This window comes from Tetrao urogallus (assembly GCF_951394365.1).
Source record: "Tetrao urogallus genome assembly, chromosome: 13".
NCBI lineage: Eukaryota > Metazoa > Chordata > Aves > Galliformes > Phasianidae > Tetrao > Tetrao urogallus.
In genome coordinates, this window is record NC_136826.1 from 14,433,024 (window position 1) to 14,452,796 (window position 19,773).

General features: G+C 41.9%; 1 protein-coding gene across 3 annotated transcripts in view; it reads left to right on the top strand.

The window, feature by feature from the left end:
* The window catches only part of FGF13 (fibroblast growth factor 13), a gene marked incomplete at both ends in the record, with an annotated part of 212,833 nt that extends 194,257 nt beyond the window's left edge, over positions 1-18,576 (top strand). For all 3 annotated transcript variants that reach the window (XM_079542031.1, XM_079542033.1, XM_079542032.1), the window contains 2 exons: positions 17,043-17,241; positions 18,440-18,576. In XM_079542031.1, coding sequence (XP_079398157.1) covers positions 17,043-17,241; positions 18,440-18,576 — 336 coding nt within the window. The remainder of the gene's footprint in view (positions 1-17,042; positions 17,242-18,439) is intronic.
* Between the last annotated feature and the right edge of the window lie 1,197 nt (positions 18,577-19,773).

Below are 19,773 nucleotides of genomic sequence, written 5' to 3' on the forward strand. Positions count from 1 at the left end.
ATGGAAGAGACTAAATGAAGCAGCAAAGAAGCTATTCATTAAAGCTGAGCAAATACAAGGCGGGGAGAAAAGGGGAAAGAATGTGAATATTCACTTGATTTAAAAAATAAATTAGCTTTAGCTGTGTTTTCATCCCCTTTGGCATTTATTTTCCAGAACTCTGCATCCCATCAGATTCTACCAGTGTAAATGTTCTCAGAAAGCTCATTTTTAGCTAGTGCACTGAATTACTTACATGACCCCCAGGGATCGGTTCCTTGTAATTACACAAATAAAGCACTTGACTTACTGTAGCTCTGTACCTTAACTGGTGCAGCATGCAGTTGCTGATGCGCGTTAACCATGTTTCGCTGATGTATAATGATCAACAACAGACCTTCCCACAAGATTCCCCACCAACACCACTATGGACTCTTTTTGGCCATGGACAGAGTGTCCCAGTGCACAGTACCTAATTAATTCTTAGAGCTGTGGTAGCGCCTAGCTGTTGATGTAGCTCTGCTTTCTTTTGTCAGCCGGGTACCCGTGCCAACAGCTTGCCAATCAGTGGTTAGTGCAGTGCTGCCAGCTTCAGGTGGAACAGGCTTTGTTAACTAAAAATATCCCCCAAAGTTCCCTGCTTTTTCAGCACCTGCAGTTGCACAACGCAGGCAAAGGTGACTGCGGTGTTGTTACAGAAACACACGCTCCAGAAAGCAATAATTCAAACAGAGTCTCTTTGCCTGGGTGAGTCTAGCAGCTCAGGGAGATGTGGCCATCCCTCTCATCTCTCAATGAAGAATTTTCTGGTGGGTTTTAGAGGTGGTTTATGCAGTACAGTCCCCATCCTAACAGATTCTCTTTGTCATTGTTCATCTGGTTTGAGCAAAATCATTGAGTTTCTTTCCGTTAGAAATCTCCAGTTCCACTGTCTTGATCTCTCAATGAAGAAGTGAAAGGAAGACTGGATGCTCTTCCCCAAGTCGTAGCTAAATATTTTGTGCAGCTTCCCAAGGGGAGCTTGGGAAGGGTTATTGAAAAGGCAAAAGACAGAGCAATGTTGAAGGGTATAGTAATGAAAGAACAAGAATTTTGTACAAGTCTAAAAACTGGTAAGCCAAACTTGTCTGTCTCAGTGTGCAGGAGAGCTTGGTACCAACAGGAAGACAGCAGAAGTCTGTACTAAATACAGTGGTGTGAAAGAGTCATTCTTGGGTTTTAATCTACGCTGGCAGATAGATTTCCCCATTGGCCTTGGGCAAAATGTGTAAGAACTTGCTTTCCATTTCTTCCTTCTTGAAGTGGTTTATGAAAAAATACCATCCGAGCACTGGGATGTGCTGCAGACAAGTCCCAGTTCCAATATCATAGTAAGAAGTAGGGAACTAACCATGAGAATCACCTTCCTAAGTCACCTAGTATTTACAGCTTTTGGAACGAGTCCAGAGGAGGGCACTAAGGTGATGAGAAGGCTAGAGCACCTGTCTTATGAAGAAAGGTTGAGGGAACTGAGATTGGTTAGCTTGGAGAAGGCTCTGGGGAGACCTCGTTGTGGCCTTCCAGTACTTGAAGGGAGCATATAAACAGGAAGGGGAACAGCTGTTTACGAGGGTGAATAGTGGTAAGACAAGGGGGAATGGTTTTAAACAGAGATGGGGTGATTTAGGTTGGATATTAGGAGAGTGGTGACATACTGGAACAGGTTGCCCAAAGGGGTTGTGGATGCCCCAACCCTGGAGGCATTCAAGGCCAGGCTGGATGTGGCTCTGAGCCGGTTGTTGGTGATCCTGCACATAACAGAGGGATTGAGACTAGATAGATGACCTTTGAGGTCCTTTTCAACCCAGGCCATTTTATGATTCTGTGATTCCATGAGTTTATCCCGAGCACTGAAGCTGCTGCTGAAAAGAAAAATGGACTCCAACTGTCTGGTTTTTTTGCCCCCCTTTTTCACCCTCCTTTTCCCCCCCAGTCTTTCAATGTTACATTACATGTGAAACATCAGTTAGAGATGTTAAAAATACAGAGAATTTTCTGGTGGGTTTTAGAGGTGGTTTATGCAGTACAGTCCCCATCCTAACAGATTCTCTTTGTCATTGTTCATCTGGTTTGAGCAAAATCATTGAGTTTCTTTCCGTTAGAAATCTCCAGTTCCACTGTCTTGATCTTTAATGTGGTGATACATCTTCAAAAATATCACTTCAAAGTTTTGTGGGTTTTGGTGTTTTTTTTTTTTGGCAAAAGAATTAAAATGGGAGGGTGGACCAGTTCTGCATTACATCTCTGCCTGTCTTGTAAAGCTAGGTTATTAGTAAATCACTGAACCATACTTAATTGTATTTCAGAGGTATCATGTTAAAACTCTCAATGATGAGTGACCTTATACATCATGAGATAGTTGGATTACAAGCTCTGTTGTTGGTGTAATTCACACCAACTATTACAGAAAAAAATTTAAAAAATTTAAAAATTATTTAATCATTTTTCTGTCTGCAGAAATAATTCGGCCCTTCCCATCCCTGGTTGCTACCTCTACTGACTGCTGCCGTGAGCAAGAAAGCTGAATATCTTAAAGTTTTGTTTTTTTTTTTTAAGCACACTTCAGCTGTGTAGATGTGATTACATTCAGATACTACTGAGTAGTCTTCATTTTCACAATGGAGTGCAAACATTAATTACTCCTCACAGTTGATATCACTGCTGTTTTGTAACAGGAAATTGGATATAGGGGGGGACTTTATCCATGGGGAAAAACAGGAGGGAAAGTGATTTCTGCCTGGGGCTGGCTCAGCTCCTCTTTAGTTTGGGGAAATGGGACCTCGTCCACCCATTGATCTTGATGCATGTGAGGCTTCTTATCACTTTCTTCCTCTACCTGAAAGTCTCAGGAGCACAGTGGCAAGGCTAGCCCAGCTGACCATAAAAAAAGAGACAGTAATTCTGCCTGATTTAAATAACTGCCATGAATACATACTGCCCTGCATTGACCTGCTTGAAGTTATGTGACAAAGCCTCACATAAATCTGTGAGGCATCTTGCATAGGCTGGTGGCATTCTGCTCATGTAGAGTGTTATTTAGTGGACAGGAATCTGTGCCAAGTCTGTACGAAATTCTAGTCTGTAGTGCAAGCCTATTAAATTTCCACAGGGACCCTATTGCCAGGCAAACAGTCCTGCTTTGTTCAGACCTCAGACTCTTTGGTTGTCTCAAGATAGTTGTATGAAACATAGCCACACCTTTCAGGAAGTTGCATGATGCTTCCCAGTACCAGATACTATTTTCAGCTGTTCCATACTGTGTCAGAATAAACTGGTTAATTTAAAATCTATCAGTTTTCCCTTTCAGGCTGAAGTCTGTGGGAAAATTTCAGCTCTATCACTGCACTTGTTTTGAAGAATTAGGCTTGGAAAATGCATTTAAACTGAGTCTTGGGATGGGAATTACTTCTGTCTCTGTAATATCTGAGACAAGAGATTTATCTTTTACACTTTATCCTTGCTGGGAGGGAGGAGAGAGAAGCAAATATTTCTCTTTGGCATGAGTTCCTGCAAATATCTCTGCAGATATTCGATAAAAACATATTAGGATTCGGTAAATAAGGTTTTCTCCACCTGAGTTTTCCTTTAGCAAAAGACCTAGGCAGAATGTTTTTTTTTTGGTTGTTTGTTTGTTTTCCTCCTTTCTCTCTGGGGGGGAAGGAAAGAGAGGAGGATGGCAGCTATGGGGCAAGGGACAGGAACCGGAGCTGACTAGGTGTCCTTTAAGGGTCCCTTCCAACTTGAATGACTATGATTTCATAAAGGGTGTCAGTGGGGATAGGGAACAGAAGACACTGCTGGGGCAGAAGGTTTTCCTCTATACAAGTGCACTTCTCCCTGGACACAATTGAGTTTCCTTAGTTTAGATGTGATTTTCTGCCTGGAACTCTGCTGACCAAACAAATCTAGTAGTAGTTTGTGCAGAGAAGAATAAGCACTCAATGGCATCCCTGTTGCAAACTCTCTGCCTGCATCAAGACTCCATTCTACATCATGTTCCTCCAACACAGGACATGCCGGTGTCCCCATGCCTGAGGTTATTTACTATTTACTACCTCAGGTTCAACTCAAGCAGCCTTAAAACAAGAGGACTCAGCATAAGGCAAGAGCAGAGGGAGGCTTGCACCTGAGCATGCAGTGGTGGCTCACCTCTGCTCCCAGTGCGACTATTTGGCTGTCTGGTTAAGCTCTCAAATAATGTGGATTTGTCAGCAGCAGCAGCAGCTGTAGGAGCTGAATGGTGGAAGAACAAAGTAGGAATTTATAATGTGCATATAATTGTAAAGAGAAGGATTTTTTTAGTCAGAGATCAGCAGTAGTGCAGAGTAATAATCATCTTAAAGGGTGACTCTCTAGAATTAGTTGTTATTTTGTTTGAGTCCTTTGAAATCGCTTCCATACTATATAATTATCTTAAAATTTAAGTGCTTCCTGCAGTGATAATGTGTGCATTTTTGCATTCTTATGTAAATGCTTTAGCAGTTCCCAGTGTAGAATTGGAAATGCCATTCAAAAACAGGTAATGGCTGTGCAGTGTCTAGGGGAAGAAATTAATCTTTTTCTTCCACATCATTTTACAGTTTGTATTCTGTGGTTGTGTTTTCAGCTCTGACAGAAGCTGCCTTTCAACAATAAGCATCCAGTGATAGGATATGCTGAAGCAAAGAGCTGAGTTTCACCAATCTGAGTTTATAAAGATGAGGTGCCAGCAGCCAAACTCTTACATCCTACAGAAAGAAAACAATCTGTGCACTCAATTAATTTGCACTCAGATATCCTAGGCAAAGCTAGATATGAATAATTATGAAAAATATTGTGTACAAGATTATGAAGATATTATTAAAAAGTAACAAAAGGTGCTGCCCAGGTGATGGTTTTTATGTGATGTTGCTGAATTAAGTAAATGTGGGAAGTGGGTTTCCATCCCCAGCTTGTGTAGCTGCACAAGTGGCATGGACTAAAGCCCAAACCCAGGGAAGAGTTAGTTACCTGATGAGCTACAACTGCTGCCATACTCAAAGCTAATTTTACTGATGCTGATGTAATGCGTAAAGCAGTATTTGGTGTTCACCTGACTCTCTGGACCTGCCATGTGGGAACAAGGAGGGATATTGACAAGCTGCATTGGGAAGTTATATTCACCTATTCCTAGAGCAGATTATTTTGCAGGAAGAAGGAAAGGAGCCTTTGGCTTCCCTGCCAGGAGAATGTCAGCTTGTGATACAAGGGGCTCACTTACACTGCAGAACCCATAATGGGGAAGGCTGTATTTGAACCAAAGCAGCAAGGCAAGAGTTCTGCATTGTTCAGAAGTCTGATGATTAAAATATGAGGTTTAAAAGGCACTGTGTCTCACTAAAAAGCTAGTGCTGAGATTTCAAAGCAGACTAGGAGTTCAACTGCGTACCTTCTGCTAGTTTCAAAGAGGTTTTTCTCTACCTTTGCTGGACTGTTTTGAAAATTGACATAAATTCTTACATATCGTTCCCTTTTAATAATTCAGAGCTCAGTCCTGGAGCTCTAGCTCAAGCAAAGTCGTGATTCATTTCATTGGGAGCTTTGCCAAAATAAGACTGTAAGGTTTAGGGGCTGTTCCAGAGAAGGAAAAAGAAATCCCTGTAAATATTTCAGAGTGAAAACTATATCTTCCATGTACCCGAGGTAATTTCTTTCTGTTTCAATAGACAGGCTGCTGATGCCAGGGCTGATCTGGGGCAAACCTCCTTGGCTTGGAAGAGAGCAGACAGAAATTCTCTTCTACTCAGTACTCTGTTTCATGAACTCACTTAGCAAACCCTTTAGCAGAGCAGGGTCTTTGTGCAGACTCAGATCAGATTCAGCAGCGTTTCCCTTGAATCCTTCCCTTGCTGCACCTTCTTCCCTCAGCCCTTTTTTGCTGCTTGTCATCTTACAGAAACAAAGGGCTGCTTCTAGACAGTGAAATGGAAGGTCACCTGGTGGGTAAGTGGGAAGGCGATCACCTTTTCAGATGGACAGGCTCACCTTTCTGCTTTCAACTGCAGGATGGTTTTGCTCTCTGCTCTCTGGCTGGCTGCAGCCAGCTTGTATCTGCTGACTTGGAAACGAGATAACCAGATTTTAGCAGCAGGACAGATCCAAGGCAGTTTAGATTCTCAAGGAAAAATGCTGGTAGTCTTGAGAAGCTTTGGACTTGCTTCTCAGATTCCTCTTTGGGATTCAGATGCTAAATGTTCCTTGACTCGAGCTCTCGGGGAATCTGAGTGACTTGCTGGTGCAGCCAGGGAGTGCTCGTTTAGTCACACTTTGCATTTGCTGTTTTGCTGCATCATTTATGTTTTTTTTTTTTTCCTTTGTGAGATAACTCAGAATGGCAACAGCTCGCCTCTCAAAATGCTGTAATGCAAAGGTCTGCAGGGCTTGGCTCATGGAGCAGCTGTTCCATGCTGATTTCCCAGAAATCTGTGATTGTAGCCCAGGCTATCTTAGGTTCGGGTTTTAAATTGCACCCTTCCCTGAGACATCTGGGTGCCTTCCAGGTTTAAATTAGCTTTAGCAGGGATCCGTGTCTCCTCTGCCGCTCAGACAACAGCAGCCCTGTGTCTCCCAACAGTCTGGCTCCAGAATCATCGGTCACACAGCCCAGGGGCAGCAGGAGTGAGACACGGAATCACTGAATGACAGACCATTGCAAAGTCTATATCGTCGCATGGGAGAGAAGAGGAAAACAAAGCTTTATAGGCTTATCTCTGTGCTTTGGCTCCGGCTGTCTCTTAGAAGGAGAGGAGTTCCTATTAGCCTGTTCTAGAGAAAGCTTCCCATAAATCACTGCTGGAAAAAGGTTTGCACCCTTACCTTCACTGAGGTGTGTTAGGAGGACATGTAGCATTCAGCCTGGTCTTTTGCTTTTATTGGCTAGCCAGACCATGAAGTGAAGCATTAGAAATGTTTCTGCCTTTTGTGCTTTCTGGGTGTCCCTGTTGAGTAGCAATGATACATACACCAAAAAAATATATTTGGGACACAGCTGTGATGTTTGCAGGGACATTTCCCCAGTGCTGGGTCTGGGCTCTTCCCAAGGTTCTGCTGAAGATGGAGGTGGCTGCATTCCTGGAAATGTATGAAGCCACCCATTCCTCAAGCAGCATGGTGCCAGCTTGCTCATTAGAGCAGTGCTGTGCTTTAAATGCTAAAGCATTTAATGCTTTTGCTATATTACAGGCATGTGTGCTTCTGTTACCTGTGTCTGCTGCAGAGCATGTTGGGCTCTGCTGAGGTTTTTCATGTGTAGTGTGCTGGAAAACTCCTTTTAATGTGAGTTTCTATTAATCCAACCCTCAAAGTGTTGATTAGAGGAGGGAATGTGTGTCAATTACAGAGAGAAATTCTATCTGTCCTCTGTGTAATTATCCTTTCTTGGTGGGGCTTTCTCCTGATGAAACAAGTGTTTTCTTCCAGTCAGAATCAATTCTCGCTAAAGGGTCAGTCGGAGATCTCATCTTCCTTGTATAATCCTTGATAATCGTGTTTTTTAAAGCTTTTTTTTGACATCTGAAATCCCTCAAATCCCACAATTAGGTTGCCATCTAATACAAAAATCCCTCTGAGATCCTCTTAGCAGCATATGCTCAATAAATAGCATAATTTCAGGGCAGAGGAATTCCAAAGAGCATCGCCGCTCTATATCAAGAAGCAGGTTTGCCTGCCAGTAATGCCCTGGCACTGTCAAACTACTGAAGTTTGAGAAACATCCATCCATAGCATTCATGAATAAATGGATTGCAATAAATCAAGCTTGTTTGAAAAGGTCTCATTACCATTTGGTTATACAAAGATGCTGCTTTGGTCGTTAGGTTGGAGTCAACCAAGTCCTTGAACCTGTGACCTGGTGATCTTAGAGGCCTTTTCTGACCGTAATGATTCTATTCCATGCTTAGTGCTAATTTGGTGTGTAAAGCCAATCTAAAGACTGCTGCATTCGGTTCTTTGCAGAGCATTTTGCTTCTTAAGCTTGGCAGTTGGTTGGTGCAGGTGGGGCCCTTCAGGCAAGGCAACCATCTGAGAGCAGTGCAGGCTGCACACCAAACAGTGGCAGACAGGACAAATGCCTTGTCTGAGAGCTGGGGCCTAAGAAGATGCTGCTGACTGCCAAAGGATTGGCTAACCCTTGATGCCATCAATATGCATATATATTAATAAAATATACAGGCCAAATGGCAGGGCTTTGTGCAGAACAGACTCCAGGCTGACAGGGAAGCAAGGAGCTGTTTGATGCAACACTGCATTATTTCTTCTCCTGCAGCTCGTGCTGTTGTTTATCTTACATTCGCAGCTCCTCACAGGCAGTGAGCAGAGGCAATCTCTGGTATGCAGAAAAAGAGCTCACTCAGCAGCATCTGTCCCCAAGCGCTTCCTGGGGGCAGGTCCCATCTTTTTTCTGTAGTGTCAGTGAGAATGGAGATACAGGGGGCTCCCAGCTGAGCTTGGGATGAGCTCTGCCTCCACATGTTTGACATCAGAATGGCTCCTTCCCACAGCAGTGGAGGATGCAGGGATCACTTCCACATTGATTTTATTTTATTTTATTTTCCCAGTGGCCATACAGTCTGTCAACTGGCTTACAGATTGCCACAGAAGCAGCATTCCCTGTTGTCACCTTCCCCCAGCGGAAGAACTGTAGCACTTGTTCTGTTTCTTGCTCAGCTGCCCTGCCCCCCTCCCCAAAAAAGGAGACTTTTTTTTTTTCTCTTTTTCCTGTAGTATTCAAGGAGCACCCGCTGCTAAAAGGGTAATGTCCTGGCTTGTAATTAACCAAACAGATTTAGAGCCTGCAGCAAACAGTGATTAGATTATTGTTTCTTCAGCACCCTCAGATAAATCTGCATGAATTCGTGGCTGACAGTCTGAAGGAGATTTCTTCCATCTCCTTATCCCAGGGCTGATGTCCTATATCTAGGCTGGAGCAGTAAATCCCACACTCTTCCAATTAACTGACTGATGTGAGTAGGAGGGCAGTGTTTGGTGCAGCATTGCTACCCATCCATCCTGCTGGACTTGCCTTATCCCAACCTGCTGCATATCCCATATAACTGGAAACTGTGCTTTGGGGTGGTAAGGCCCCAGCACACAGAAAGGTCATACTGCCCTTCTTGCCCTGTGCTCCCAGGTGATATTTAACAAATGCCAGCCACGTTACCTTGTTCTAGGAACAAATTAACCTGCAGTGCTGCCCTGGACTCTGCAGCCCCAGCAGCAGCATGGGATTCCCCCAGTGGCAGCAGTCATGTAGATGAATGCAAGTGTAATTGTGTAAAAGGGCTACTGGGATGGGATTGTGTTTTCTTTGTCAGCTGTTCTTGCCAGCTTGCAGATGGCTGGGCCATGACAGGCTGATGTCTCTTTGTGCCATTTTCAGGAGGCACCACATCTGCCTTGTTTTGAGCAAGCTGCTTGTGCTTTGCACCTCAGAGCTGCTCATTGCCTGCTGCTGGCTCTCCCTTTGGGTTTGCGTATCACTGCCTCATCAGGGCAACAAATGGCAGCGGGTTGGCCATTAAAACAAGTGAGGTGCTGCAAGGCTGTCTTTAACTGGGAGCAGAGCACAGTCTCGGTACTTTAAAAGGACTTTTTCAACTTGGACTTATGTATTTTTAAAGTAGTGCATGGCGCGTGTAAGCTGAGGACACTGCACAACAGCTGTGTCAGAGAGATTTGACAATAGCAGAATTTGATGTCAATTATAAGTGCTAGAAATCTGATTGCAATGGCTGGCAGGTTATCTGTGAAATAATGGCTGTGTTCTAAAATAGGTTGCTAGCATTTTTGGGGCTTTCTGCTCTACTTCTAGGGGAAGAAAAGAGGTCCTATCTGCCTTCTGCTTCCATCACCGCTCCTTTAATTTTTAAGTTTGGTTGCACTGATGGATCAGAAGGTCAGAAACACCATAAAATTGGACTGTATTTATCAGAGACACAACTTTAAAAGATAGAGAACTTTTGTACGAATGCACATAATGAGGCTGAACAGTAAAGACCATTTTACTTTGTCATAAGACCAGTGACTGGAAATATCTCTACCTCCGTTATACAACTCAGTGGTACAGCCTCTTTTTGAATGTTGTGTTTCAGTTCTGGAAATGATAGAGGGGAAAAAATTGAAAGGATTCAGTGAAGGGTAATGAAAATGATTAGAGGCACAGAGAACTTTTCATATGAGGAGAGATTTAAAAAGATTAGGTCCGCTTAGTTAAGACAAGAGATGAATAAGCAGAGACATGATAGAGAGCTGGGAGGTAATGAATGGCACAGAAGAGGCACACTGGGTAATTTTATGTGCTGTTTTCCAAAATTAAAATTGGAGAGAAGAAAGCTATATATTAAATAATAAAAAAAAAAAAAAAAAAAAAGTAGTTTGCTTATTGTGAAAAACAACAATGGACACATTTTAAATATGTTTTCCGCAGTGCTGAGTTCAGCCATGGAAGCTGCTGTTACAAGAAGTGAAGATAATGAGCTTAGGAGAATGATGAGAAGGACAAAGTGCTCTGGGGAAATCCTGAACCTGCTGGGAGGAGAGGGCTCCAGCCTTGGGTGGGAGCAGGATTCACCCTGCTTCAGTTCATCTGCTTGACTCTGTCACTTGGGAGAGGGACCATGGGAAGCTGCTGCAGATCAGATAGGTCTGGCAAAGTCACTGTCCAGAGAATGTTGGCAGCACATACCCAGAGAAGAACATGAGATCAGAGTGTAGAAGCACAGAGAGCATAAGCAGAGTAGTTCCATCTCCCATTTTTTTTTTAGTAACTGGAGACTACCTTACCCAGAGGCTATGTATGTTAGTGTCAAGAGACTTCTCTTTCTAAAGAGAAAGAACAGCTTTAAAAACAGATTTATACGTAGACTTTGTGTAGAGATTTTGCTGTACGTGTAAAGCAAGAAGAACTAGATGTGATGAAAAAACAGCTTCTAGGTAGTAGGGCTTTCTTACATATGCTGCTCTTCTCTTCCAGTCTGGCTTTCAGCCCTAAGATAACCCCCTGGGTGCTTACTGCTTCGTGAACCTTCCCAAGTCTTACAAAGTAGGCAGTGTTTAGAGACTAGTTTCTTTCTACCTTACTAGAATTTCACTGATTTTCAATTAGGACTGGAAAGACTGGTACCCTAAAGCCACAGAAATTTTAAAAAGGGCAAATGCAAGCATTATAAGACATTAAAATATTTATGTAGTGATCATTCAGGAAACTGCAGGGGTTTCATAGAATCATTTGAGTTGAAAGAGACCTTTAAAGGTCATCTAGTTCAACTCTCTATTCTATGGATCCAGGATCATTAGAGGTGCACATGCTCATCTCAGTGCTAATGCGTTTAGGGGCAAAGTGGATGTTCTTTCGTATTCAGACCAAGTAAATTATACCTCATAACTCTATGGACCAGTTTAGGAATGGGGCATGTGCCTTGACATCTGTGAGGCATTCTCCAGGGCATCTTGCAGAACATTTAAACATCACTGTAGATGTACACTAAGAAGATATATTTCCTCTGCATTATTCTGAAGTGTGACATCTTTTTGTATGTATCATGTGTTAGCTCTCTTGCCCCAGCTAAGGAGAGCTTTGGTTTAATCAACACGATTGTAGGGTTGAACTGTCACCGAAAGATGGGAACAATAATATAATCATGCATAGTTCCTATCTCAATTAAATTTCAGCACTCTTTAGAGTCATTGAGTCTTTTCCCTGGGGTCATCAGGCAGTGCATCCACTGCATGAGCTGAGCACGCTGAGTGGTGACGCACCACACTTTAAATAGGTATTTATTGATGTGCCCAAATGGCACTTAAAATATCCAGGCAAAGATAACTTGGACGAGTTTTCACAACTGAGTCACTGACAGGAGTAGGAAAATAAGTAAAGACCAAAACTTCAGCCTGTAAATCTCAGTGTATGTGATTAATGTGTTTTCTACTCAGTTCACTGCATGCGTTTTTCCCTGAGTTGTGCCTTTGATTTGCTGAGCATGGGAACAGTGTCAAGGGAATAATTACAGGATCTTTTCAATGCTTTTCTCATATGTTCAGAGAATACTTAGTGACCACCTAAAATCCCAATCTGGAGATGCTGGAAATCCAGCTTCCTTGGGCTCCATTTTATTCTTTCTGGAATCTTTGTCCTAAAGAAATCTACGCCACTGAGGTTTTTGTGCTTCACTTTATCAATTCCTGCTTATTACAGCATCCTAGGCAGTTCCATGCGCTGGAATTTGATTTTGGATACTTTTGACTTTGCATTTTCCAAGTGGGTTCCCACATAGACAAAACATCTGAGCACTTTGCTGCATGCAAACAGTATTGCAGATTTCCTCGTTCCTATGCGTGGTAATTACACTGTGAGTTGCTCCCACCCAAACCACAAGGATTCCTCACAATAGGTAAATTGAAGCAAAAAGGGCAATTTTGTGGCACTGCATCCTATCTGTGGGAACTGCCATATATATCTGATCCAGAATAAATTATTTCAGGTGGATTATAAGCTGCTGTCACTGTTGCAAACAGATTTTAGTGGCCTTCCTTCAGAAATAACAGCTACTTTCTTCAGAGAGTGATCTCACATTGGTGATCTAAAAGCAGCTAGTTCTGATAACATAAAAATAGAAGTATTCACATCTTGTGCTGTTGGCATCACTGCACGTTACAGGGTGAAGATACAGGGGACACACCCTGGAACTTCACATGCCGAGATGGAGGACATCAATCTCTTAATAAGAAAAGGCAGGCTCACTAGTGCAGAAAATCACTACTCAGGAGCCTTAAAGTGGCTCCTTCAAAAATTCATGATTATAGAATGGAATCCTGGGCTATGGTGTAGTCCTGCAAGAAATAAGGATATGGAGAAAAAAAAAGAAAAAATCTATGTTCAAAATGAACATAGAATTCTATGTGAGAACACTCTCCAAGTTTTCCATATACCCAGTGCTTTTCCTAAATACTTTTCAAAGTTTTGGGTTGGTTGTGGGTTTTGTTTTTTTTTTTTTCATGCCACCAATACTGATTCCATCTCAGTAAGTATTTCTGATTATTCAGGGCAGCTGCTATTGGTAGCAATAAAACATGCTACCTGTAGCAATATACAGAAATTTAACAAACTCAGTATTGACCCAATGACTTAAGCGTGCTGCTCTGTAAAGCATTTGGTCATGTTCCCTGCTGACAGCATCCACAATGTAAATGCAATATGCAATTGATAGCAGAGAGCATGCATCTTTGTCCTTCTAATGCATACTGTGTGTACAGCCATCCTGAGAAGAGGCTTTCATTGCACGATGCAACCTTGCAAACTTTAAATATCTTCATTTAAAGCGGGTTCCACACTCCCTGTCTATGGGGAGTCTGAATTCCTGTATTACAATCATTTGAGGCCGTGATGTTTAATATTCAGTCCTGCAGTGTAGGTGGCTGTGTTGGCTGGTAATTTGGATGGTGTTTGGCTTAAGTATGGCTTTTGCACAATTAGAGCAGGTAGAATGCCAGGGTTGCTTTTGCAGTATTTTAGCTCTCAGCTTTGGAAGATCTATAACGCAGTTCTTGTATGGAAGAGACTGGATTATTTTAGATGTAATCCAGTCAGCTGCCTGGAAATACAGCCACTCTAAATGCAAGTTACAATGCCTTTTTACTATGTTATCATACACCAAATTATCCCTTTTTTAAAAAATTATTTTTCACGTATCTAATGCAGCTGCAGAACTATTCATGCAGGAACATTTCAGTAGTTCAGCTGATCAGCTCAGAGTCAAGAAGCAGCTTCTGACAGTTCATCCTGCTGCTTACTTAAGCATGGCTGAGTCACGACTACAGTGAATCCAGCGCCTTCTTTAACTCTTATTTATTCATTCATTCATTCATTCATTCATCGTTAAGGGTGCATGTGTGAGGGGCTTGGATGAGTTCAGTGTACTGTCATGTAGTGCCATTATCCCTGACTGCTGAGGTTAGCTGAGACTGAGATACTCTTTCACACAAATACCTATTTTCTCTTCTGTTTTGTGTATCAATATATTCATAATATTTGACACCTCAGAATGCACTTCATTTTCAATAGAAGACATATTTCCTTTCAGGACAGCTGAAGGGAATTCTCCCAAGAATTAGAACTCTTGAAGATCTCCCAACCTTAACTTGCCCTTTCTCAATGCTCTATCAAGTAACTTATTGCCAAAGACAACAGAATGGCCATTGTGTAGCTGTTGCTCTGCACTATGTTTTGAACTGATGTGCTGATAGAGGAGCCGTGTCCATGCCCAGTTGGGTTGGCACATAGAATCATGAATCATTAAGGTTGGAAAAGATCTTTAAGATCATGTAGTCCAAACATACCCCTAGAACCAGTAAGGATCACTGAACCATGTCCCTAAGAACCACATCATTTGCCAAACTCAGAAGACTGTGTTTTAATTGCAGTACCCCTAAATCAAGAGCACATCTGCCAGCATTCCTTAGTGAAAGCTTTCTTCTGCAGTTCCCCTTCCACATTCTTTTTTTAATGATTTGGAAAGGATCGTATTGTGTTAAATAAAAGGCAAGTGATGGATGGGAACAAACACCTGCAAAATGTGAGCAGCAGCATGGTATTTTGGTGTAAGCAGAGCAGCCATGTTGGATCACTGTTATTTGGCAAGGAGAAAACCCTTCCTACTGTGCAGCACCTTTTTGAAGCTACAGCCATAGCCTTGGAGTTAAGGAGAGGTCAGTAAAGAAGAGCAAGTGTGTGCTTGTGCCAAGGCATTTAGGTTGTCTGCTGCAGTAGTGGAAAAATGGGAGGGAATTTGGCCTGGTAACTGAGCATGTTATTGAATGGTGTCTGTGTCTGCATCCCACTGTTTGTCACAAGGTATCTTCACCATGGTTGTTACTACTGAGCCACGGGTTGCTGCAGGGAGCGGTAGCTATCTGTGGTGCTTGTGGTGATGCCCATTTGGGTTGGTGGGCATGAGCAGGCAGTGTCCAGCTGTACTTGGGCAGTGCTGCAAGAAACTCATGGTGAATTCCACCACGAACCTCACAGCCAAGAGAAAAATCAAGAGCAAATGAGTTTTTTAGCATCTGCTTCGAGGGACTGTTGGCTACTGCTGCTTGTGCTGAGGTTAATTTGCTTCCTAGGAGAGCTGGAGTAAACACTGTGGATCTGTTTACAATCTGCCCCTCTGCTGCTGCGCACAAGTGGGGCCTTTTTTACCCAAAACAGCTCCAAATTACTGTACATAAACTGTAATCATCTGTCAGGAGCACTGTAGTTTTCTATTTTGCTGCTAATTGGATGATACATTGGCAATAGTCTTTGTTAACATGGCTAGCACTGGGCAGGGTACAATGGGAGAAGGCTTTTATTTAGAAATGTTGCTAAAATACACTGACTGTCTCCATTTGACAGCAATTGAAACCAATCGTCAATTAACTAAATAACAGCCAATTAGTTTGAAGGAAAAAGGAAGAAAATTGCTTACTTCTCATTCTTTGTTGAAGCAAATGCCAATCAGAGGATGAGAAATTTTTTTCTTTCTCCTGTGAGAAGACAAAATGTGAGAAGATATGCAGAAAAAGTACTTTTTTTTTTTTTTTAAATAAATACCATCTTTTTCTCATACAAGAATATTTCAGAAACTAGATAAGAACATCTTAAGATCCTGAGACATTTAATTTCCTGTGATTTTTTTTATTTTAAATCAAAATTACAATCATTATGCAGGCACAATTTTTCTTCCTTTCCTTTGTGCTGCTGCCGGATACTTGAGCACAAGGACAGCTCTGCAGAAGCTAGATGCCTGCACAAGAAAAGCCCAGCAAACAGCCATGGCTGCATAAGCAGTGTTGGGATAGTAATAATGTCTGCATCACCAGACCAAGCCCTTCATCTTTCATATTCCATATGGTTTTAGGGGTCCATAAAATCATGCTGAATCATAGAATCATTAAGGTTGGAAAACACCACTAGGATCATCAGGTCCAACCATCAACCCATCCCCAACATGCCCACCAATCCTTGTCACTCAGTGCCACATCATAGCTGAGACCTCATCAAAAGTTATGCTGCTACAAAACTTGCAGCACCCAGAGACCTCAGGAAGACATGGAGTGGTTCCATCAGCCTGGCATTTTGGTCTTAGCTCCATCCTATGTTTCATGCCTGCATCCTATCCTGCTTAGAAATATTGAATCATTAAAGTTGGAAAAGACCTCTAAGATCATCCAGTCCAACCGTCAACCCATCACTATCATAAATGGCTAATAGTGCCAAAAGGTACTGACTGAGTGAAGACCACTGCATGGTGAAAGCCAGAGGATCAAGGCTCTCTCCTGGTTTGCTATTCCTTATGTTAGCTGTTAGCTCAGTATCATCTCCTCAAAAAAAGCAGTGCAATTCAACACGAAGGCTAACTGTTGATTGTACATGCTGTAAGTGCAATGCCATTTAGCTCATGCCTGTCCCCAGGCAGAGGCTGATGTCTGCAGTGGGTCTCTGACAGCAGATGATGCACTGAGCAGAGGAAGAGCAAAGCTTAGAGCAAAGAAGCAGCTGCTACAAGCTGCCTTAATATTGCTGGGTTAGTAAAAAACCATTTACTCATCATAGCCTGGCTTTGAATTTTTATTGCGCTCTCCTCCTGGGCAGTTAAGGCCAGAAGTTAATGCACAGAGGCATTATGTGGCCGTGCTATTTGCCTGCAAAGCTGGACTGCAGCAGGCCCCATGGGGCTGCCATCAGGACCATGCCTACCAGATAGCCTTTAGTTGCATCAATCGTTATTTCTTCACTTAGACTTTTTGCTCAGTGTTCAAAAAGATTTTATTCTGCTACTTTGAGCTGCTCGCGGTGTCGTTTCATGGGATTCATGTCTGTTGTTAGTACTTCTAGGGCCAGTGTTCTAAATTGGATAGCAGAGGGTAGGAGGTATGTTCTTTTAATTGTCAGAAAAGCAATTAATATTGGATTCTTTTGTATTAACTGATGGGAGACTCTGCATTGCACGTATTGATCTTTTACTTTCTTGCAGGAACATTTTACACCTGAATGCAAGTTCAAAGAATCAGTATTTGAAAACTACTACGTAACATATTCTTCAATGATCTATAGACAGCAACAGTCTGGCCGGGGTTGGTATTTGGGTCTTAACAAGGAAGGAGAAATAATGAAAGGAAACCACGTGAAGAAAAATAAACCTGCAGCACACTTTCTTCCAAAACCATTAAAAGGTAATTTGTTGGCTTTGCTCCATCTACCTGAATTGACTTTGTGTTGTCAGGGATGTTTAATTGCCGTGCATACATATTTGAAGGGTACAGCTAACTATATAACAAAGGTATAATATTCTGTAACATGCTCTCAGTCTAACCTGCTATTTTTTATGCTTCTCTACATTACTTCTGTCTTCCTCTCATCTAACTAGATATATACATTAGTTTCTTTGTGCCCACATTCCATAGCATCTCTGTTACATCTAATGAAGGCTTTGCTTGGAATAGCCCAAGCATTTACACAGCCATTACCAACTTGCTGTATATCTCGTCAATCTGTGCTATGTATTACAGGATATTTGTCTGTTTTTGTCTGGGATAAAGCTGCAGTGTGCAGTGCTTATTTAACCACAATTAATGTGGCATCATCATGTGACATTAAAGGTAATAATGCATGTGGCATACATATGTTGCTGTGTAATAAAAGCCAGGAGTCATCCCTGGAGCATCTGAATCAGTGCTGTGCTCAGACTCGGATTCTTCTTTGGTTAATGCAAAGTGAGAAAATATCTTCATGGTTGTGTTCTCCTGAAAAAGCTTCCACGAGCTCCTCCTTTGTGGGCTCTTCACTTCTGGGTTACGCTGTTAAGACACCTTTTAAGGCAGTGTCATTCTGGAATCAGAGGGGATATTTCTAAGGTGCACAGCCTTGGGTGGGTTCCAGACTAGCTTGGCAATCTACATTTAGGAGCAGCTTTTAGGCAACTGACGCTGAGGTTGATTTTCATTTATGTGTATGAATGCAAAGGAAGCAGAAGGCTGAAAAACCATTTTCACACTCTTCAGCTTGGTCTGTATACACAAGTAATAGGCCAGATCACAGCTGTTAGCAGTGCTCTTTCACCATTAGTAAGGAAATGCTGATTTATATCAGCTCACATCTATCTTGCAAAGCTTTGCAAGCGCAGTGGGTAGGTGGGTGATTTAACTGGGAGAAAAGGTAACTAGGGTTTGGTTTTTTTTCCCCTCTCTAAAATGTCATTCCCTTTAAGAGGAGCTTGGAATTTCTTAGGGTGTTCTAAATGGAAGCTGTATTTTTTTAATTCACTCCTTATGTTGCTCATTGCGGAATGAAAAATCTGGACGTTTAGTAGCTGGACATTGCACCAAGTGTCTGTACTGCATGCTGATGTGCTGCCTCTCTTTTGCTTTGCAGTGGCCATGTACAAAGAGCCTTCTCTCCACGATCTCACAGAGTTCTCAAGATCTGGAAGTGGGACCCCAACAAAGAGCAGAAGTGTTTCAGGAGTGCTAAATGGGGGTAAATCCATGAGCCAAAACGAATCAACGTAGCCAGGTTAAGGCAAGCCAAGTGCTCTCTAAACAGAACCTTACCTCTGGATGCAGTTGAATTCTTACTAGCAGTCTTTCATCCAAATGTTCAATTGCCCAGGACAAGCCACCGAACTTGCATAGGTCACTCGTTTATCAGCCATTAGATCTACTGGTTGTCAAAGGATATACCCCAATAATGTAGAATATGCTTGTGCATATCACAAGGCACTTGGATAGCCAGCAAACATAACTGCGGATTAAATCTCGGAGAAGAGGTGTCCAGATCTTTCTCTCTCTCTCTTTTTCTCTCTCTCTTTCTCTCTCTCTCCTATGCTTTGTGGAATACGAAACAAAAACATTTCACAGCATTCACTGCTGATAAGAATTTGCTTTCCAACTAAGAAAAAGACCACTTTTGCTCTTCAAAGGAAATTTTAATGCTTATATGTTTTATAGGGGAAACAAAAAACAAATATGTAAACTCTGTTGTTTCCTTGGCTTACAGTTTTATATCTAAGGCTTGATAAAAAAGATGTATCCTTTAATTTGAACTAGTGCAACTTTTTGATTTCTGAACTCCAATGGGTCTTTAAAGCTATGTCTTTCAAAAAAATAATTAAAAATTCAGGGTTGGAACTGAGAGTTGGCGTCTCAGGCTCTAGCAAACAGTGTTCTTGTGGTTTTAAACACAACGAAATATAAATTTTTATAGATTTGTAGTTTCTGGTAAAGTTCTTGTGCTAACCCCAGTCTGTAGGAACTGAAATGTTTTGTTATCCCAAGTGGAAGTTGACAGAAAGGGATAAAATTATCCTCCAGTGTAGATTTCTCTTAATTCCATTTTGTGTGTCATGTTAAACTATTGTTGTGGCTTCTTTTCTAAAGACAGAAACTGTGGAATTAAGGTGACTTAATTTTTTATAAGAAACGTCTTATTTGTAAAAGTCCTTCTTTCACTGTAATGGGCACGTGAATATTGTGTAGGAGGAAGCGTTAGGACAGGTTACCCCTAAACAACATATACTTATACATGCTATTGGAAACAGTTGTTTAAAAAAAAAATGTAGTTAGGTTTCCATTTAGGTCATCATGTCTGTTGCATGGGAGAAAGTTGGAATATTGGCCTAGAGTTGCATGATGTGTAAGATTTTGTGCATTAATCATCGTTGGATTCTGTGCTCCAAAACTGACATAGTTCTGTACAGGCAGCTTTCT